The sequence below is a fragment of the Scaptodrosophila lebanonensis genome, unplaced genomic scaffold (assembly GCF_003285725.1).
Source record: "Scaptodrosophila lebanonensis strain 11010-0011.00,11010-0021.00 unplaced genomic scaffold, SlebRS2 tig00000024-arrow-pilon, whole genome shotgun sequence".
Taxonomy (NCBI): domain Eukaryota; kingdom Metazoa; phylum Arthropoda; class Insecta; order Diptera; family Drosophilidae; genus Scaptodrosophila; species Scaptodrosophila lebanonensis.
In genome coordinates, this window is record NW_022060538.1 from 1,800,575 (window position 1) to 1,822,788 (window position 22,214).

The following is a 22,214-nucleotide window of genomic DNA, read 5'->3' on the forward strand; positions in this document are numbered from 1 at the left end:
AACAAACTGTTGGGGACTACAACCGTGATGGGTCACCTGTGAACTACTAATAGTGAAGAGTCTATTAGCTGAACTGATTATAAATCATTTTAATATATATATATATAAATATATTATCTAGCTGTTGAAAAGCTTAGAACGCTCCTTTACAGCCTTTCAATATTTCATCAGACTCCTGATTCCCATTTTTCTCCAGTGGTGATGCAAAAAGGCCACCTCAGAATTCATTCCGATGTAATGTTATTCAAAAACAATTTTACCTATTTGGAATTTATTCGTTTTGTTATAAATGCGGATATTGAATTAAAAAAACGTGCACAAAGATATTTTATTTAGGTATTTAATGCATACCCCCTTATGTAGTTAATATTGTTGAAATTACATTATTTTATAATTAGGGCCACTTGTCCTCTAGGCCTTTTTGGCGCGCTTGTTGAACTGTGGCGTTGAACCATTTTCCTGCGCAGAACGTTTGTTGAATGGTTTTTTATTAGGAAACCTATCATATTTTGCTGGTCCACTGAAACCACCGGGACCTTTACCGCCAGGACCATTACGACCAGGACCCTTACCACCAGGGCCTTTGCCTCTAGGACCGAAACGACCAGCAGCAACGGGTTTACGACCGAAATTAGGGTTTTTAAATTGTAGCAAAGTTTTATGTTTTACTATTGAGTTGGGCTCAATAAATATGGGTTTACCCCCTAATTTAGCCTCGTTTAGGAGAAAAGAATTGCAAAATCCTTCGGTAGTTTCAAATTTTATAACGGCTCTGCGACCGAACATGTTAATATTTTCGATTTCACCCGATGCCTTGAATAATTCTCTAAGTTCACTTTCGGAGACTTCTGAAATTGAAAAGGGTTTAGTGGATGGATTCTTAATATATTTAGAGCTTACCTTGAGTCAAATTTGTGACAAGAATTTGGAGCGGGCACGAGTTTACATAGAAGCTTCTCAACTCAACTGTTAAATCGCCCACTGTTTTGCCATTTAGCTCCCAAGCCTTCTGGGTGGAACCCGCATTTTTATATGTGATAAATGCTAAAGTGCTTGATGTGCAAATAACTTCAACATCTAGAAGTTCGCCGTATTTCTTGAAGATTTTCTCTATGGTCGCAGTTTTGAATGACTCGTGCTTCCCTGTGTTGTTCAAAATCAGGGTGCAGTCGTTTGACTTTGGTATCTTCGTCATTATACTGCGTACTGTTATGAATCGACTGCCTAGTTGGCTGCCATTTAACTTTAAGGCTGGGGCCACTGAGTCCTCCGACTCGAAACGTATATAGGCCCTGAGTTTATCTGTGTTCTTCGTAAAATTTATACAATCGATTGGACCAACTTTCTTGAAATGGGCCTTCAACTCATCCTCTGTAGTTTCTGCTTTAATGAGGCTCACCACTACAGTGCGCTTCATAAAGGTTTCCTTGCTTGTTGCAGGTGCAACCTTCAGATTTTGACCGTTTAGAGTAAGAGCCTTCACATTGGCGTTAAGTGCAGCCCCAGCCGCATCGGCAGTTTGAAAAGCAATGCGAACGTTGCTACCACCAGCTGTGGTTTTTACACGACCGACAATTTTGATGGGGCCAAACTTTGAGAAAACACCAACTAATTCATTGTGTTTGTACTCTGCAATGTACTTAGACATTTAAAAACGATCAAAGTTAGTTTTACAAAATTTGCAGTAGTTACCATGTGGAAGTTGTGAAACAAAAATAATTTGATTTTGTGGTATGTCTGCTGGTATCTTTCCGACTGTTATTTTCGGTATGCCACCAATTTTTGACGGCTTTTCTTTGGTAATGGCAACTTCCTCGGGTGCATCATCATCATCATCGTTTGAATCATCGTCACCCTCTGGTTTGTCATTCCCTTCATCGCCACTGGACTCGGATTCACCCTGCAAGTTGTTTTCTTCTTCTTCATCACTGAACTCTGCTTCATCATGTAATTTGCTCTGGTCAGCTAGTGAAACCTCACCGGGCTCAGGCTCGTCGTCATCATTCAAGTCGGATTCATCCTCACTTGATTCGTCTTCATTTTGGTTTTCTGCCTAATGTTTAACCTTTTTCTTTAACCTTTTACTTTAAGCTATCGTTGATTTTACTAACCTCGGAGTTACTGCCTTCATCAACGTTGCTTAATTCGGCGTTTTCGCTCGCATCGGAGTCTTCGTCACTCGCCGCTGCTTGTTGAATTGGTGGCTTCTTATTTTTCTTCGGCGACAATTTGGAGGCTCCAATAGCAACCTCAGTTTCAAGCACCGATTTAAGAAACGTTTTTTTGTTTTTTGGACCATTTGCGGGCTTTCGCACCTTGGTCGCAGTGACTTTCTTTTGAACCATTATGATTACGTATTTAATTTGCTAAATACACGTTTTAATAAGAATTAATTCTGGACGTCGGCAAATACAAGTGTGCTTAGCTTCAGATGCACGTGGAAAAAGAATTAACATGACGTCTAACGATTATAATCTGGCAACGTCGTCTCAGCAACAGTTCTGTAAAATCCTCGTCGTTAAATTACGGGGCTGCCAACACTGAAAAACAACACTGTAGATGGCGCCAGAAAAACATTTGTGTTGCGCTGTTGCTTCTTCTTATTACACATTAAGTATACATAAAAAGTTAATTTGCCTGCGCCACCCGTATTTATAATAAAAAGTGCTCGAAAGTAAAACAGTGCGAGTAAACAACAGGTCTCGCAAAGAACGCAATAGAAGTGGCGGCAGGTACACATAATCTTAAAGCATCACGGCAACAACGCATAAGAAGCAGCAGGGACGACGACAAGGGAAGTAATAATGAACACATTGAATGCAAATACAAACGGAGCTGCAAGTGGCAATGGCGGTGGAACGCCCAACACAGCGAATACTACAGGAGCCGGTAACGGTACCGGAGGAGGCAGTGGTCTCAGCGGCCTCGAAGAGGGAGGTGGCGACGCGAGCTCACGACGACAGGCCACGCGTGTGTTTAAGAAAAGTTCGTCCAATGGAAAAATCACCGTTTATCTGGGGAAACGCGATTTTGTAGATCACGTGACGCACGTGGATCCTATCGATGGCGTTGTCTTTATTGATCCAGAGTATGTGAAGGATCGGAAAGTGTTTGGCCAAGTGCTGGCCGCGTTTCGCTATGGACGAGAGGACCTGGATGTGTTGGGGCTTACGTTTCGAAAGGATTTGTATTTGGCACATGAGCAAATTTATCCGCCTATGCAGTTAGAGCGCCCAATGACACGGCTTCAAGAACGCCTTATAAAAAAGTTGGGCCCCAATGCACACCCATTTTACTTTGAAGTACCGCCGTATTGCCCTGCCTCGGTATCACTTCAGCCAGCACCCGGTGATGTAGGAAAATCCTGTGGCGTGGACTACGAATTAAAAGCATTTGTTGGTGAGTAATTATTAATGCTCTTGGGTATCAATCGGTCATCTTAAGCAAAGTCAAAATCATTGATGCCTGTACGCAGGCATATGTACATATGTGTCACGCGGGGTTAATTAATCCAGCTACGTTGCTGCGCTAGGCCGGACTGCGCAAAATGTCATTGTATTGGTTGATGACGCAGCGACTGTCCAATTGGAACTCGACGCCTCTAATTGGAATCCGACGCTGTTGTTTTTCTAATTGTTTTAATTATGCGCCGCAATTGGCGTTGACGTCGTCGTTGGTGGGTTTTGTTTCTTTTTGAAAAGGTACGAGTATATTAATCTGATATTTGTAGCGAATAGTACATACATACATTTGTATGCGCATACATTTGTACCACATTACTTTTTTGCCGTAAAAAACAGTTAGTTGCCATAGCAAAAGGCAAAAAAAAATGTGACCGTACCTCTAACTTGTCTGCTATTGAGAGTATCGGCCGACTTGCGACTATATTTTTTGTGTGATACTTGTACATAAAATAAACTAACCGATAAAATAGTTAGGAATTTAAAACTATTAGTCACATCTAACACACTACGATTTCTACAATAAGCTTATTGTTCCTCAAACAAATCTTTGAGAAAGTAGTACATACATATGTACATACATATGTATATGTACGTGTATGTACTATACATAGTTTAGTAATATGAGACGGGTCACACACACTGGCTGAATTCCATCAAGAAATTACACAAAAAGGCGAAATCTAAGAAAAGTAACGCAATAAAATGGTGCAGCGACTGTTGTTATGGCGAACCGCCATGGTACAATGAAGACAGAGTGGCCTTGCACAGGTCCGTTATTAGTCGTTCTCTTTCTGTGACGTCACACAATGCAAAATGTTGTCTACATTGCGACTAACTATAACTGCCACGTTAAATTTGTCCCTCAATTAGTCAAAGTGTGAACTTGAGAGGTTATTAGCTTTAGCGCAGGATATTATTTATCCACTTTTAGAGTCATCCGTCTAATAATTGAATATTGTGTTTGTTTGCGACTGCTTAGTGTTGCCATGTATATTTGCTGTTTGGTGTAGCCAGACAGTTGCTGCGCAGTTAAATATAAAAACTTCTTATATGTTGTTGGCAAAGTGTGCAATTGTATGTTTTATTTAAATTTGTCGCTTGCCATATGTATGCTTTTGGTAACCAAATGGGAGGAACAGAGTACGTAAACTTACCGGTGTAACACCCTTCATACCTTCACACCTTATGGTTTATCATGGACCAGCGCAATGCCTTACCGTGTTTTGTCATGGAATGAAAGGCATAAAAGGCTGTTATTCTTAAAGCCTTACTTAGCTGTACCGCCATAAAATGCATCACTTACATCGTTCTAAAGGATTGGGTTGGGACGGCTTTAATGTTCTACCCGTTTTGGTTGTGTTTTAATATTTATGCATAGCATATTTTTTGTACATAATTAGTACAATTATTTATAATACAAGTATTTATGTGGGCGGTGTTTCTTGAAAACTTGAGCTATTACATATGCGTACGAAGCAAGGAATCTTACTCTGCATGCGCAAGCGTATTCTCCGTGTCCGTCTCTTTGTTTATTCACTGTTGCTGCTTATGTGCACATATTCCTCCTACCGATAATACGGGAGCTGTTTTTTGTTCTTTTTTGGGTGGTATTATTTCTAAAGTGCTGCACTGTGGCTTATTTGCACAGCTGGCATCTTTCAGAACATTTGTGTAGTCTCAAAGAGAACCGAACCACACAAGCTTATAAACATGCAATGGCGAATGGAGTTGGGTAAATGTTTGTGACTTTTCAAGATTCTGTTGTGCGGTAGGAAAGCAACAGAACAAAATAAATGAAGAATGCCATGATAGGGACAAAAAATTCACCCTCATTTTTATATTTTTACATTTTAATTTCATCAAATTGCATCGGGTTTGTATTAAAGGTCTTGCGATCAACCAAAGCACCATCAACAACAAAACTTACTGGCAGAGTGTAAAAAAAGATAACATACGAGTATATTGCATACACGTAATAACTGGATGTAATGTCAAATTACATGAAAAACAAGAAACAAACAATGGGGGCGTAGATGCAGCAAAACGATTTACATATGTTTTGTTATCAATCAAATTTTAATAGATATACATAAATTATACAGATGCGAACCAAATAAAAAAATTACAATGAATGCCCGTTTGTACTCGGCTACCATCGAAAATGAGAGGGGATTACTCTCTACGTGTTATATAGATAAGATTAGAAAACGTTGTGAACATCTTTTCCTATTCCGATAAGGAAATAACATGAATCGATCAAAATATCAAATCCCTACCCAGGTAAAAATCTTCGAAAATGATCCTCCTCTTTGTATAGCCTGTACCCAAAGGGTGAAAGGCAAAAGGAGGCGTGGCAGACCCCACGAAGTATATATATTCTTGATCAGGGTGACAAGCCGAGTCGATATAGCCATGTCGGTCTGTCCGTCCGTCTGTATTAGCGGAAGCATCTCAGAAGGTACAAGAGCTAGAGTGACCAAACTTGGTATCCAGGTTCAGCCCTAGGCAGGTCAAATTTTATTTTTTTATTCTGATACATCCCCCCACTCCCCCGCAATTTGTTTTTAATTTGTATTTAATTAAATAATTTATTTAATATAATTTTTTAAAATTTATTAAAAATGTTTTTTCCAAATTTTTCTTTTTTTGTGGGAGGAACAGGGTATTTAAGAGTTGAGTCTGCTCGACTTTAGCATTCCTTTCTTGTTGCTATATAAGAGGCTTGTTACCGCCCACTCTTTTCAAACAAGATATGTACATATAGTATGTATATAGTAAGCTATCTGCCTTGCGTGATCGAAACGAACATACTGTAACAATTTGGATATATGAAGGAAATACATATAAACACACAAACAAACAGACTTTATTTTAAACCCTACTTATGCAATATATTAATATAAAAGTATATTGGTTTTGGTTTGTAATGCTCACAGGGAAGAATGGTGGACCACACGTTTCGAGCTAAGGCGTTGAAACTTTGTATTGCGGGTTTTATGACGGACGTAATTGAAATGTCCAGACCGGTCATGCCAAATACTTATATTATATAGCCTTGTTTATTCATAATGATGTTGTAACCAATTCTCCAATTTTTGACAATCGCAGTACTTCCAAGACTGACCTAAGTGTAGGGGTGTGTATGGCGCTCCAGCCATATCTAAATTTTTATAATTTGCTATATCCAAGGCAGGTAAACAGCAGGTTCAAAAGTTCACCTTGCTTAATGGCATATAAAGGTTTCTTATACCGAACAAATCGAAAGCATTGTAATTTACTCTTCATAGACGCGTATTCCTTTGTCCCGTAGGCTACTTTATACTTATTATACATTGATTATGAACTGAAAATATAGTACAATAACACAAATGTGATGCCATTTATGCATAGCACATCATACGCAGTTGGTTGATTTTGGCGCTGTTTATTCATCCAAAATCATTATTTACTTGCCATAGTTGCTTTATTTCTGATTTGTTTATTTCATATGCTACCACCCCTGTTATTAGTATAAACAATCAATTAAGAGCGTCGGGCTAAATGTATATACACAATTTTTGAGAAAAAATGAGAATTTGAAACTATTGTGTTTAAAATCTTTCATATCGGATAAGATGGCGGAATTATTTTATTGTGGCACTTCATATATCGAAAAACTATGCATACATATATGTATATATAGGTATGCCGGTGAATATATGTAGGTACCTATGTAGTTATCATTCAACATTTTTTGAATGTCACTCCACTACATCGGAAAATTGGCGAGGTGCACACAAAATTTAGCTGGCAATGCCACTTCTGAGTCAATGGCTTACAGAACATTCCAAAAGCATGACGCATGCACCACTTACTCATCACGACAAATGACACACCCATACTATATTCCATCTCACACAACTTACATCCGTACACGTACTACAAGTATATACTTAGTATAACACTCATAATAATATATTTGCCTGTCTTTCATAAGTTTGCATCTTACTCAACCTTTTACTAATGCTGGTATACTTTTCTTTGTGTCCATCAGGTGAGCATATTGAGGACAAACCACACAAACGCAACTCGGTGCGTTTGACTATACGCAAGGTTATGTATGCGCCCTCGAAAGCTGGTGAGCAACCCTCCATCGAGGTTAGCAAGGAGTTCATGATGAAGCCAAACAAAATTCATTTGGAGGCTAGTTTGGATAAGGAGCTGTACCACCATGGCGAGAAGATTTCAGTTAATGTGCATGTAGCCAACAACTCCAATCGGACCGTAAAAAAGATTAAGGTGTGCGTGCGCCAATTCGCCGACATTTGCCTTTTCTCTACGGCTCAGTACAAGTCGGTGGTGGCCGAAACGGAATCCGAGGATGGCTGCCAAGTGGCCCCGGGTTTTACGCTGTCGAAAGTGTTCGAGCTATGTCCCTTACTGGCCAATAACAAGGATAAATGGGGGCTTGCGCTCGACGGGCAGTTAAAGCATGAAGACACAAATCTGGCGTCCAGCACTCTTATAACCAATCCCGCACAGCGTGAAAGCTTGGGCATTATGGTCCACTACAAAGTGAAGGTAAAATTGCTGATTAGTTCGCCACTCTTGGGTGGTGACCTGGTTGCTGAGTTGCCATTTACGCTGATGCATCCAAAGCCTGAGGAGGAGGACCATCCATTGCTCGGCGAACGTTCCCCACGCGCCAGCCTGGCTGCGCCGCTCATGGCGCTGGGCGAGGCTGGTATCGATGGCGCATCCTCATCGCAAGCGTCTGCAGATGTACCCACCACAACAAACCTCATACAGCTGGATGATGATGAGGCGCAGGATGATGATATAATATTTGAGGACTTTGCGCGTTTGCGTTTAAAGGGCGCCGAAACGGAAGCTTAGAGCAGCTATCCCTTAGATTTTTTGAATATTTTGTATCGCTCTTCGAAACGCACGTTATTTCGGCATAAGTGCATACTATTTGTATCTGTATCTATGTGCCCAAAAATATTTGTGTACCATTTTTTTGCTTTAAAAAGGTTCCACTAGCTCGGTCGTGTTTTCACGCAGCTGCGGTACAACGTTTTATATACTTAGATTCAATATGTGCAGGCCATATGTATACATTTTAGAATTTTAGTAAATAAGCTGAAAGTGTACGAATTTGTTGTTTGTAATACTTTAAACAAATGAACAACCCAGACATAGAACACATGCAAAGACGTCTATATGAACCGAAATTTCAAGCATTCTTCTGTTTTTGCCAACTGATATACTCTTCAGAGACTTTTTATGTTTTGAACAGAAGTCTACTTGAAGGGCGTAATTTTCCAATTGTTAAATGATTACTAATATTAGCATAATTTGAGAGCGCGGAGATTTTATGGATAAGAAAATTCATTTACAACATTAAGTAGCTATTCAATTGACCCCATTTCCCTTTTTATTGTTTTATCTCTTCTCTGTGCTAAATGGTGAAAAGCTTTCTAAGCTGTAAACATAAAAATGTATGCGATGAATTGAAATATACGTCTTTTCTTAATTATCAAATACATTAACTGTTAATACTATATTTATTTATGTAATCAAAAATAATATGCCAATTTTGTTGTTCCAAGCCAGACCCTCCTCTTAACAAGCACATTTTAGCTTTACAGAAATGAATTTAAGTTTTTTGATTATATGAAAAGTTTTGATTATGCAAAAATGATTTAATTATGTAGGGAACACGGATTTTGGCACATCGCTTTTGCGTGAATAAATCTTCATTTCATTGAAAATAATTCATTTCATCTGATTTTAAAACTGCATTTGTAATTCGTCAATCTCGACTGACAACTTGAAACATTTGAAAACAGCAAATCTTCGGCAAGCCAAAGTTAGTTTTGCTCTTTGCTCAAAGCCAGCGCAAAAGTAAATAAACATGCTAGTTTAATTTAACATAGGATTCTTTTTATCGATCTTTCTATTAATTAATGTTAGCTTTTGTGGATTGAGGCGGTTGTGGTATTGGAAAAATAACCCGTGCCCGCTCGTAAATGATTCCAGCATCTATAAAAATGTATTCTGGATTATTAAATCGAAATTTATGAAACGAACAAAAATATTTAATACGAAAAGCAATTTTTATATTTACATAAGTAGCTGTAAATTGTTTGTTTAACACGAGCGAATGCATTTACAAATGTACATACATACATACCTATATGTGTTTATATTTTATTGCGCATACCAATGTTGATATGAACAGACTTATATATTTGTGACATAAAATTCAATAAAGGAAAAACAAGGAATCAAAAAAAAAAAAAAAAACAACAAAATAAATGCAATATGAAAATTGCTTTCTTTAACAAAAACGATTAAGTTAAATCATCATTTTTGAAAAGTAGTCACTAACCTTTAAGCAAATGAACTCAATGTTTCAAATATGCAGCCAGGCTTTTGTATGTATATGAAAAAAATAGCTTGAATTTGTTTTAAATAACTACAAACAATGGCGCCGAAAATTACTAACAGAACAAAAATAAGATGAAGTGTGTAAGAAAATATTTCCAAATTAATTTTGTATAGAGTATTTTTGTTTGTCTTCAATGTCGCATCGGATTATAAAGGACGATAACATAACTACATTTGTTTATTTATATAGACCGATCTAAAACTACATATATTATATAAATGTGAACAGATATTAAATTAGTTATATGCCTTAGGTTTAAGTATTACATACATATAGACATAGTATTTAGCAATTTTATAGCGCAAAGGTCAAGCATTTACGAATATGTGCGCACTTGTGTAACAAAAAACTAGACTACACAACAAATTTTAATCAATTTAAATTGAAGTCCCACTAAACGCGTCAAACTTACAATTATCAACATATTTTTCCACAATTTTTTTACGTTTTTATAATAGACCTTTTATAATTACAAATAAATATGTAAACATAAATAAAGCATAAGATATGAAAAACCAATATTGTTGCTGCACAAAAAGGCATCTTATTTAATTTTTGAAGTAACATTTTGTATTGTACCAAAAGGCATTGTAATTTTATATGCACATACCATATATATGTACTTGCATAGTATGTATTTAATGTATTTTAATTAGGATTTAGAAACGAAATAAAAACAGTTGCCCAGCCGCAGGCTGCACAGTTGTCTCCGTTGAATCCCGCACATCCTATGACTGTCAATAAAGTTGTATAAAATTATGTGAAATAATAACAAATAAATTAAATAAATATAGGTATACATATAGTACATATAAATACGTGTGTATACATACGTATGTACCTAGCAACCGCGATTAATGTAAAACGTTAACAAATGAACGTTGAGTATTTATAAAACTTACCCACAGTAATGTGCAAATCAAAAGCATAGAAATGTATCCCTGCGTATGCAAAACAAAGCCCAAAGCTTTCTTATGCAACATTGAATGTTGTTTGTTTAAATGTTAAATAATATACACACACACACATACATACATACATATACATATGTGGCTATGTCTATGATGGCAATATACATTAAACTAATTGTTAGCAGCAGTTTGCCAGGCTTACAACCAGCAACACAAAAGTGAATGTTGTAATAACAAAAATATATAAATATATGTATATACTACCTGTACAAATAAACAGGAGGAATATTTCAATAAAATTAATGGGTATACATAGATTTCAATTTGATTTGCATCCATCAGTCTACTTGTATCTTCTTGCTTTAATATTCTCTGATCTGTTGCTCAGAAAAAGTGTGATATTGACTTTTAAAACACGTTAGAGCTGCTACGCATGAGCAAAAGCCACCCACAATTTCGATTGCATACATATGTACATGTTCTATCAGTCTTAAATTAAACAATTTATTATCTACTCATACTAGCAGTTGTAGTCCGTACTTTCGGGGCTACGTACTTTTGTTACCAACTTCTTATTTATTTATTATACAAATACATACATTCGTCTTTCCACATTGCGAATTATTTCAGAGCTTTAGGAACTACCAAGGAGCAAATTTCTTTGCTAGCTACTTCATATAAAATAACATGTATGTACATATGTAAATATGGTACAAATAATTTGTACAATTAAATGCACGTACATTTAATTTTTGTATGTCCGAATGAAAATTTAACAAGAGAGAACGCTACAGTCGAGCATGCCCGACAGTGTAATACCCTGTACCCAGGTAAACTTCCGTCACTGAGTTATATGCGCCCAAAGTAGCAGCAAAAAGAGGAAGAAGAAGAGCGAACTTGTTGCTGCAGTTTGTGGGGGTTGTACTGGCGAGAATTTGTTTCGCTAATAACTTTTCTTAGAATTGGCCGAATTAAATAAACAACAGTAGATAATTATATATATATGATGTGTGCAAAGTTTGGTTTAGATAGCATTTGAAATGTGGACGCTATTGACGAAATTCTGTAGCGGGGGAAAATTCCAAAAAATAAAATAAACTCGTCCTTTCTCGGACCTAGGAGAATCTGGATGCCAACTTTGGTTATTCTAGCTTTTATAGTTTCTGAGATCCTTGCGTTCATCCAGACGGACGGACGGACATATCTAGATCGATTTCTCTCGTCATGCTGATTCAGATTATATATACTTTATGGGGTCGGAGATGCTTCCTTCTGCATGTTACATACTTTGGACAAACCTAATATACCCTTTTCACCTTACGGGTACAGGGTATAAAAATCAAACAACCATACCAGTAACCACTTTTAATGTGAATTGGATGAAATATTCACATTTATCTGACTATATTTTCTCATTTCTTCAAATTTTTACCTAAAAATGCACTCCCCCCTACTATGCAGTTAATTTTGTATTCATTCGTAGCTCGGTTGAAAATACAGAAATTGGTGCCCGTTTTTCCCCTTTGGAGTTAGAAATTTCCAGCTTCTTCAGCTGTTTCGCCGTTTGGGCTGTTTCGTCGTTTGGGCTGCGCGATGATCGCCAATCAATCAGTAGGGACCAACTTTTTTTTATATGTATGTAGTTATAGTACACGCAATGGCTATATCGACTCTGGGCGCAAATGGAAAGTTAAATGAATATTTTCCGGTTAGACTTGATAACGCTCCTTTTACGAATACTTGTACATATGTACTTGAAACTGACAATTGGCATGGCACGAACGAGAATTCGCAACTTTTTGGTCATTTGCTCCTTGTGCGTTCTTATGTCTTGTAGTGGGAACATTAAGCAATTGCTTGTTTGTATCGGCATTGAAGAAGTTGAGCAACAATTCTTCATTTCCGGAGCAGCTTAAAAGCCATGCTTCCTTCCTGCGTCCACATCTATCCATCAAGTACGTTTGTATTGAAGCCTTTCTTGTTGATGTGAATAGGGAGTACAGTCAGATACACAAAACGGACTGAATTTCCTCAGTTGTGACTCGCTGCCAGGCCACAACGGTATAGATGGTCCACTCCTGCCTCGTCCATGCCGCTTTGCACACAATATGGCTTTCATTTCCGGTTTCCGTTGTTGGTGAGTTGCTTAAGCGGATTTTTAGCAAAACGAACAATAAGGTAGGTAGGTACATACAAGTAGTATGTACGACTATGTATTCGCAGCAACATTTACAGCACAACAACAACAACTTCAATTACCTTGAGATGTAAAAAAGGAACATTCATTTGATTGCAGTGAAAATTTGCATTTATTTTGAGATTTTCATCAAATTGTCGATTATTATTTTATACAACAATTATGTTTATTTTCTAAGTATTACAAAGAAATTCTAAATGACAATGTAAAATGCTCAGAAAGACAATGAACATGCAAATTACTTAGGAGCTGGATAATATTTACACGGAACAGGCATTAGGCGTTAGTTTACAGTCCACTGCACCCCACAACTAAATAGTATTAACAGAACCTTGATCGATCGGTCTTGCACTTGACAACTTCGGTAATTTTTATACCCTGTACTCGTAGGGTAAAAAGGGTATATCAGGTTTGTGCAAAGCATGTAACATGCAGAAGGAAGCATCTTCGACCCCATAAAGTATATATATACTGAAGCAGCATGACGAGAGAAATCGATGTAGACCGTCCGTCTGTCTGTCCGTCTGTCTGTCCGTCTGGATGAACGCAAGGATCTCAGAAACTATACAAGATAGAATAACCAAAGTTGGTATCCAGATTCTCCTCGGTCCGAGAATGAAAGAGTTTATTATATTTTTTGGAATTCCCATATATATTCTTGATCAGCATGACGAGAGAAATCGATCTAGACATGTCCGTCCGTCTGTCCGTCCGTCTGGATGAACGCAAGGATCTCAGAAACTATAAAAGCTAGAATAACCAAAGTTGGCATCCAGATTCTACTAGGTCCGAGTAAGAACGAGTTTATTTTATTTTTTGGAATTTTCCCCCCTTCCCCCGCTACAGAATTTCGTCAATAGCGTCCACATTTCAAATGCTACCTAAACCAAACTTTGCACACATAATTTATATATAATTGTCTACTGTTGTATAAAATTCAATTCGGTCAATTCTAAGAAAGGTTATTAGCAAAACAAATTCTCGCCAGTACAACCCCCCCAAACTGCAGCAACAAGTTCGCTCTTCTTCTTCCTCTTTTTGCTGCTGCTATGGGCGCATATAACTCAGTGACGGAAGTTTACCTGGGTACAGGGTATTACACTGTCGGGCTTGCTCGACTGTAGCGTTCTCTCTTGTTATAATCTATAAAACTGCATTTTCGAAATTTGTGGTGGAGCTTGAATTATTGGGGTTTTCATATTTATTCACCTTTTCAAATGAAAAGTTTGTGTTATAAATTTTTTCCGATCGATTTCAAATTTGGGGACTGTAATCTACGTACCTAAATCTACAACTTTGCCTTCAAGGATTTTCAAAATATGCATTTTACAAATGCAGGCAGAACAAACAATAGAACAAGTAAAAAAGCTAAAGTCGGTTGTCCCGACTTTGAAATACTCTGTACATATGTTTACAATAATTATAGAAAATAAAAAAATTAAGAAAATTAAAAAAAAATGTTTGATCGATTTTACCTTTCTCGGTATTCGAACTCACGTAAAGGGTGTATAATTGCACATTTACATAGCAATTGCGTCTGTGTGAGTGTATGTATGCCTATGCGCATCTATTCGTGTCTGTGTAAGCATGTTCGCAGTCAACCAAAGCACCAGCATCAACAGCCGCGGGCAGCGCTTGAGCAGCGCTGCAGCAGCAAATATATCTATGGCTATAACTTCTTGTTAAATCGGTATATTATAGTGAAACTTGGCATACGGACACATAATAACCAACTGGGGGTATTTGCAAAATTTTAGTTCGAAATTCCAAGAATTACGGGAGTTAGAGAAAATCGCGATTTGCGGTGGAGAGGGGGGAAATTCCGAAATATACATTTTCTTTGTATTCACATAAGGCATCTGGGACTTTGGGGTCCCTAGCTCTTATAGTCTCTGAGATATAGGCGATTATACGAACGGCGTTACGGAAAAACCCCCATAGGGGGGAAGTGGGATGGAAAATCAAAAAAATAAAACAAACTCGTATAGAATACACACATAACGCATCTTTGTGCAAAATTTGGTGTCTCTAGCTCTTATAGTCTCTGAGATCTAGATGATCATACGGACGGACAGACTGACAGACAGACAGACAGGGCTAAATCGACTCGTCTTGTCATGCTGATCAAGAATATATATACTTTGTGGGGTCTGCCACGCCTCCTTCTGCCTGTTACATTTTTCAGCTCGCGCAAACCTAATATGCTTCTGAACATTTCATGTACAGAGTATAAACAAGAAAGAAATGGTAGTGTCGTGCGAGCACGACTCTTAAATACCCTGTACCCAGTCACCGAGAAATTAAAAAGCAAATACTTACTTGGCACTCATAACACTAATGACTATACTATATGCAGCTCAAAAGCTTAAAATTATCTGAGCCCGTAATATTAAAACTCGGAAGACAAGTTATTTTTACAGGATATTAAGAAAAGGGCTAATATAATGCGCCGCTCGAATTCGCTACTGATTTAAAAATCTCGATACCCAGGGAATATCACGGGGAGGCTACTTCAAGTGCAATAGGGTCACCTGAACATAATGTTAGGGACCTACGAGTCGACTTGGGGTGCATCAATTTCAGTAATTCGGACACCCCCTTATTCCCCAAAAAGTTTTAAAAATATGTATTGTGGGTTCCGCCACAAAGAAATTCAGGGTATAAAAATCAAACAGTTGGGGACAACTAAGTATACATACATACACACACATGCAAGCAGCTGTGCGTGTAGTTGAGACACTAATGTGTGAATGTACACACATACATATGTACAAATCTATGTATGTATGTATGTTCATTCGTCTTGCACTGACAGAGCAAGAAATGTTAATTAATTACAAATTATTTAACATTTTTAAAAGTAATTTTTCCTTTGTTTAGTACATTTGGCATTGGGGTTTTCATTAGTAACTTTATGCAGCAACAACAAATTACAAAGAACGCAAATATGAAATAGTTGGGGACATCATATACACACACTGACACACAGAACAAGCAACAGTTCGTGTCGATGTGTGCAGCTTTCTACGTACGGTTGAAAAAGTAAAGAGAAACATGCATGCATATGTACATACATACATATGTATGCCTGTGTACGTACATATATAGCATGTATGTACATTGGACAATCGAGCACTGTTGTTTGATTGTAATAAATAATGTTCTATGGTTTTAAATCAAATTTTTAAAACAAAATCATTTACGCCTGTTAATTTCAAAAGCAAAATGCCAAAAGTTTACAGTTACCGTCGCTAGGCAACGACTGCGTAAGCGATAGTAAAGCAGAAATGAAAGCGAACCTACGCATTTTCTTCTTCACGTTGCGGGCAGATGTACATATGTAAATTATAAGATGTTATTATTTAAATTTTCTGTTAATTGCATTCAAACTTCGATGGAATTATTGATTGTATCGACTTCGATTCAACTATGGATAGTTTTGATGCTCTAACACATAGAGCATCCGACACATGCCCATCTCTAGCATCTCTGCTGATCGCATATTTACAGCGACTTACCGTTTTAGTGTCAGCTAACAACGCTACAAATATACTCTGAACAAATCTAAGAGTCATTTATCGTTAAGCCTATTTTGTGAGTTTATTCATGCGGTTTGCAAAAGCAGAAACACACCTTTTACATTCACAACAATCATATTTGGAATTGAAGACACAAATTAGTGTTGAATTAAAAAATTTAATACATACATACTTATATATGTATGTATGTATATAGGCGGATAACGCCTGCGTTAAAAATTTAAATGTATGTACATATCAGCGTTGCTGAACGCTCCGATTTTGACGGGACGTCCCGATTTATAAATCAAAATTAAATGTCCCGCGTCGGACTTTTCGGGGATAACGTGCTGAGGAAGCACACAGGACTGGCATTCCGCCCGGTGCGTAACGAAGATATGTATGTATGTACGTATAACCATACATAGTACTTATTGTACTATATTTGCTATTTGGAAAATGAACTCTTTAAAAAACTTTAGAGAGCGTCGAAAGAAGAATATCATATAGTAAATAAACTTATAATTATAAGCACATTTTACTTAGCCCAGCATAGACGGGCAAGACTTGCTAGTGTTATATATAATTATCTACTATTGTTTAAAATTTTATCCAATTCGGTTAATTCTAATAAAAGTTATTAGCGAAACACATTCTCCCCAGTTCAGCCCCCCCATTTTTATACCCTGTACCCGTAGGGTAAAAAGGGTATATTAGGTTTGTGCAAAGTATGTAACATGCAGAAGGAAGCATATCCGACCCCATAAAGTATATATATTCTGAATCAGCATGACGAGTTTTTTTTTTTTTTAAATTCCCCCCCCCTTCCCCCACCAAACTTTGCACACATCATATATATATAATTATCTACTTTTTATTTAATTTGGTCAATTCTAAGAAAAGTTATTAGCGAAACAAATTCTCGCCAGTACAACCCCCACAAACTGCAGCAACAAGTTCGCTCTTCTTCTTCCCCTTTTTGCTGCTGCTTTGGGCGCATATACATACCTCAGTTGCGGAAGTTTACCTGGGTACAGGGTATTACACTGTCGGGCTTGCTCGACTGTAGCATTCTCTCTTGTTTTTTTTTTTGGTTGCAGGCCACTTGGCTCTTTCCTATTAACTACTTATTATGCTTATATGTTCGTATTTGCTTCTTAATGGAATAATATAAATACATATAAGATAAATATATTTGCACGGCTTGAAGGAACACGTAAATGGGCACCATTTTGTTTTAATAAAATACTACACAGTAGGCCTTCTTTGAAGTTTCAAATCCATTCGGGCTTTTGTCACTGATAATCCAACTACTATTTTGATTCAACGTGGCGTAAGTCAAGGACGCTTTTATATCCAAATTGAACATATTTTTATAACAACTTCATTTATATGAGTAACATATATGCAGAGCAAAATGGCGGAAATCAAATTATCGGCTGACGAGCTGTGCGTCGAAGCGGAGCGAATATTTCAATGGATTTCCGATTTGTGTAACAAAGATACTAGGCCGGTTGCTATGCGCGAGCTCTGCGACCGTCAGGATTACATTGAGGGGCTAGGACCGTTAATGTGGCACGCTTTCGGTGCTGTTTCCGGCCTAATGCAGGAGCTCATTGCTGTCTACGTCTACTCCACTGCGCTCGAGAATGAAATAAGCACATTGCAAGCGCAACGGGTTTGTTCTGCCATTGGTCTGGTACAGATCATTGGCTCACATCCGGATACAGCACCCCAGCTGCTACATTCCCAATTCATGGCGTATCTACTGCCATTGCTAAGGATGACGCGCCAGACCCGAGCAGTTGAACACGTGAGACTGTCCGTGATGGGCGTGATTTGTGGAATGCTAGAGCTGGATTCGCTGGAAGTGGTGCAATTTTTTTTGGGCACCGAGCTAATACCGCTTATGCTGCGTCAATTGGAGCTCGGCTCGAGGATGATGAAGATCAAGTCCGCCCTTGTATTGCACCGCATCGTAGAGAACGATGTGGGTTTGGAATTTGTATGCCGGCATCAGGCACGCCTGTTGCATCTGATCTCCACGTTGGCTCATGTGGTGCATCAATTGACGCTGGAGCCAGAGCCGGGTATCCTTAAGCATGTCGTCCACACATATGTACGCCTGACCGACAACAGAATGGCCAATGAGCTGTTGGTCGAGCACTTGCCAGAACAACTGCGCAACGGCTATTTTTGCGAAGAGAGCCTGCTTGGCTATGAACAGGCGCCATTTGAGCTCGGCGTGCTGAACCGCAAGGTGCACCTCGCGCTCAGCACAAACATTGAACAGGAAGCCGATTAGATAGCTGACCCACTGAATGTGAAAGATTATTTGAAGCAAAAGTAATCATAAAGTACGAGATCTGTTCGGAAACAAGGGAACACTTTTGTTAACGGAAACATAACATCTGCTTGACCCCACACAAATAAATATAAATGTTCGCTTTTAATGGGAATGTCTACTTTTTAAGTTATAATTATAATAAATTAAAAGCATTTTTTCAACATACGCAACGCTTGCTTACATTTTAAAAGTAGAGCTGCAATTGATGACATACCAGACTAGGATTTCTACTAAGCTCTTAGTACTGGTATACTGCTGTTTATATCTATAAATATTGTAGCTTTATAATCTAACATAAATTTTGTCTAGCCAGTACGTCAAGTAAACTTTAAGCAAGTGTCTTAATCGCATGGCTAATTGCAACAAACTCTTTACATTCTCAACTGAATAATATCTTCTTAATCTGTTTTGAGTAATTTCACATTGTTTGGTTACATTTAGTTATAAGCAAATTTTTCTTAAAGCCATTCCCTCTTTGTGTTCACACTGTTATGTAGGCATCAACATCAGCAGCAGCAGCAGCAGCAGAATTTATATAATGGCATACATTGCGGTACCTGGGGGCCAATCTGTATCTGTGCATCCAGTATAAACTTGCGTAATGCAATAAACAGCTCGTAAATATTTTGATACTGAATTTCCAACGTAATTGACTCAACGGTACTTTAAATGTCAAACAATAAATTCAATTACCAATGTGTACTCGCACGTTCTCGCGCCACCCGCCATATCCACGAAGCTACGATTAGTGCTGTAGTACACATGTCAGCCTTAGTCGACTTCCCGGCTGAGTACGGCCGTCTTCAAATTTAACCCTACCCGTGCACGTGCCCCATCGCCAAAGAGTAAGCTGCATAAAATCTCATACAAGGCCATGAAGGGCGAACGTTGTGCTACCAAGGCAAGCGGAAAATCAACGCACAATTTGATAACAGTTGTTATACCATGTACCCGAAGGCTAAATACGGTATATTCGGTGTGTGTGTTCAAAGTATATAAAAAGCAGACCCCATAATTCAAATATATCTTCTGCCTCCCTAGTTAGATCCATCTGTCCGTTCGACTGGATGAACGCCTGAATTTCGGAAACGGTAGAACCCACATTGACCAGACTTGGTCAATTCCACAATTCCATACAAGTATGTACATAAGTAAAGTATGATTATAGCAATGTTTTTTTCAGGCACAGGTCTCTCCGGCTTAAATTTCGGAAATGGCAGAGCCCACATTGACCCGACTTGGCATCAAATACGCCAATTCCATATGTACATATGTATAGTATATCATCCAACGTTTTTTTTTTCAGTTACAGGTTATTGACCTGTCGGGCTTGCTGAACTGTTGCGTTATATCTTGTTCTTCAATAGCTATAAGCAGAAAGAAATTGAAAGAAATTACTTACGAGTATTGCGGCGGCAGTAGGGTGAGTCTCGGCTTTTGGGTAATGCTCGGGTCGCAAAGGTGGGTTATATAAGCTGGTCGGCTGCCAATACTCTGCCAGTTTCCAACAAAATCAAATGATTTTTCGGTCGCATGTCTGTATAAGCAAAATGTTTAAGTGGCTGGCAGTAAAACTAAAGGCAATGTAGGTTGATTTTTTGAAAAGTTAAAGGATTTAAAACATTTCCAAAAGATTGCAATTTAATGAATAATTTTGAATAATGAAATAATGCTCATAAATTGGACTGCACTTTCCTCTTCTGCCCGTTTAGAATTTAGTACATAGAGAATTTTTGTTGGGAACAACAAAAACTTATTCTGAGAAGTAAACTTAAGAGCTAACGCCATTTAACTGGTATGCAATCTTCCCCTTTGATTTGTTTGAATGCAGGAATATTTTCTGGCATAACTAGTTGATTTTAACTCATTATACAAGTTTTCCTTAGTGCAGGATGCTTTAGATGTTTTTATTCTAAACAATATCAATGGTCAATATTCTTAAGCTTTCGGGAACAAATGACAGCTAGTTACTTCAAATTCGTAGAGTTATAAATATTATTATGGAAATAAAGTAGAGAAAATATATACTTTGTGGAGTCTGCTACTAATGCTGCTCCAGTACTTTACATATATTCGTACTCATTTAGAAACAAGAAAGGAATGCTAAAGTCGAGCAGGCTCAACTCTTAAATACCCTGTACCACCCCACAAAAAAGTAATTTAATTAATTAATTAATTAAATTTAATTAATTAACTAAATTAATTTAATTAATTAACTAAATATTAACTAATTAAATATAAAATATTCCATGCATGCATACATATATTTACATTTACATCAGAATCGTGCCTTATGAGTGTTTGTGTACTTGTACATATGTATGTATGTGTGCATTGGGCCTGGTTATATGGCTATAACTTTCTTTCCGATCATTTTATCATAATGAAACTTGGTATACGGATATATAATTACTATCTGGATGTGTCTACCAAATTTTAGTTCAAAATTCCAAGAATTACGGGAGTTATAGAAAATCGGTAATAGGGGGGGGGGAGTGGGGGGGTGGATCAGAAAAAATGAACAAATTCGTCCTTTCTCGGTCTCAGGAGAATCTGTACACCAAGTTTGGTTATTCTAGCTCTTATACTTTCGGAGATCCTTGCGTTCATACAGACAGACAGACGGACAGACAGACGGACAGACAGACAGATGGACAGACAGACTGACAGACGGACATGGCTATATCGACTCGGCTTGTCATGCTGATCAAGAATATATATACTTTGTGGGGTCTACCAAGCCTCCTTCTGTGTGTTCCATGTGCACTCGCACAAAACTAATATACCCTTGTACCCTTTGGGTACAAGGTATAAAAACTAGATAGAACGCTACAGTCGAGCAAGCCCGACAGTAAAATAGCCTGTACTGTCCACAAAAAAAAAAATTAAATTATTAAAAACAAATTAATTAATTTAATAAAATTAGAATACATGTTTATGTTCAGTTTTAACAGCATACATTTACATCACGTACCTATGCGTGTTTATATGCGTGTATGTATGCAGCACAAAGTTGAACCAAAGCAGCAACATCAACAACAGCTGCGGGCAGCGCTGATGAGAAATGAGAAACAGCTTTTTGTCTCATTACTTTACGGAAGCCAATAATAAAAATTTGAAAGTACGAATCTTTTATCAATGAGCTATTATCGTTTTACCTTAAGGGGCTTTCCCTGGCTGTAACGTTTAATAACGGAGAAGATTCCACAGCTAATAAAATAAAATAAATAAACACACACTATTTTTATAGAAAAACATCAAGATCCACACAATTGCTTATAACTTTTGCGGGAGGCAAACGTAACTGCCCGAGTTCCTATGCACATACTTATCCTACTACACAT

At 37.7% G+C, this 22,214-nt stretch overlaps 3 protein-coding genes across 4 annotated transcripts; 2 read left to right on the forward strand and 1 right to left on the reverse strand.

Annotated features, from left to right (window-relative positions):
* Nucleotides 1-298: 298 nt before the first annotated feature.
* On the reverse strand, nucleotides 299-2,429 carry LOC115620511 (DNA-binding protein modulo). Of its 2 annotated transcripts, none has more exons than XM_030513775.1 (4): nucleotides 2,112-2,429; nucleotides 1,693-2,053; nucleotides 901-1,629; nucleotides 299-845 (listed from the first exon to the last, which is right to left on the reverse strand). In XM_030513775.1, exons 1-4 carry the CDS (start codon nucleotides 2,343-2,345, stop codon nucleotides 412-414), a joined length of 1,758 nt encoding a protein of 585 aa, XP_030369635.1. In that variant the 5' UTR covers nucleotides 2,346-2,429; the 3' UTR covers nucleotides 299-411. The 2 variants fall into 2 exon arrangements, with proteins under 2 accessions (XP_030369635.1, XP_030369634.1); XM_030513774.1 differs by having other exon boundaries at nucleotides 299-848; nucleotides 2,112-2,427.
* A 187-nt stretch (nucleotides 2,430-2,616) lies between these two features.
* On the forward strand, nucleotides 2,617-11,125 carry LOC115621282 (beta-arrestin-1). The gene is made up of 2 exons (XM_030514885.1): nucleotides 2,617-3,399; nucleotides 7,498-11,125. Exons 1-2 carry the CDS (start codon nucleotides 2,805-2,807, stop codon nucleotides 8,337-8,339), a joined length of 1,437 nt encoding a protein of 478 aa, XP_030370745.1. The 5' UTR covers nucleotides 2,617-2,804; the 3' UTR covers nucleotides 8,340-11,125.
* Nucleotides 11,126-17,859: 6,734 nt separating this feature from the next.
* On the forward strand, nucleotides 17,860-18,976 carry LOC115621546 (CCR4-NOT transcription complex subunit 9). The gene has a single exon (XM_030515214.1). The coding sequence runs from the start codon at nucleotides 17,929-17,931 to the stop codon at nucleotides 18,826-18,828; it is 900 nt and encodes a 299-aa protein (XP_030371074.1). The 5' UTR covers nucleotides 17,860-17,928; the 3' UTR covers nucleotides 18,829-18,976.
* Nucleotides 18,977-22,214: the final 3,238 nt, after the last annotated feature.

Coding starts and splice junctions, on each gene's coding strand:
- LOC115621282 (XM_030514885.1), top strand. CDS start 2,805: ATGAACACATTGAATGCAAATACAAACGGAGCTGCAAGTGGCAATGGC. Junction 3,400..7,497: donor CGAATTAAAAGCATTTGTTG/GTGAGTAATTAT, acceptor TGTGTCCATCAG/GTGAGCATATTGAGGACAAA.
- LOC115621546 (XM_030515214.1), top strand. CDS start 17,929: ATGCAGAGCAAAATGGCGGAAATCAAATTATCGGCTGACGAGCTGTGC.
- LOC115620511 (XM_030513774.1), bottom strand. CDS start 2,345: ATGGTTCAAAAGAAAGTCACTGCGACCAAGGTGCGAAAGCCCGCAAAT. Junction 2,054..2,111: donor ATGAAGGCAGTAACTCCGAG/GTTAGTAAAATC, acceptor GTTAAACATTAG/GCAGAAAACCAAAATGAAGA. Junction 1,630..1,692: donor TGTTTCACAACTTCCACATG/GTAACTACTGCA, acceptor AGTACATTGCAG/AGTACAAACACAATGAATTA.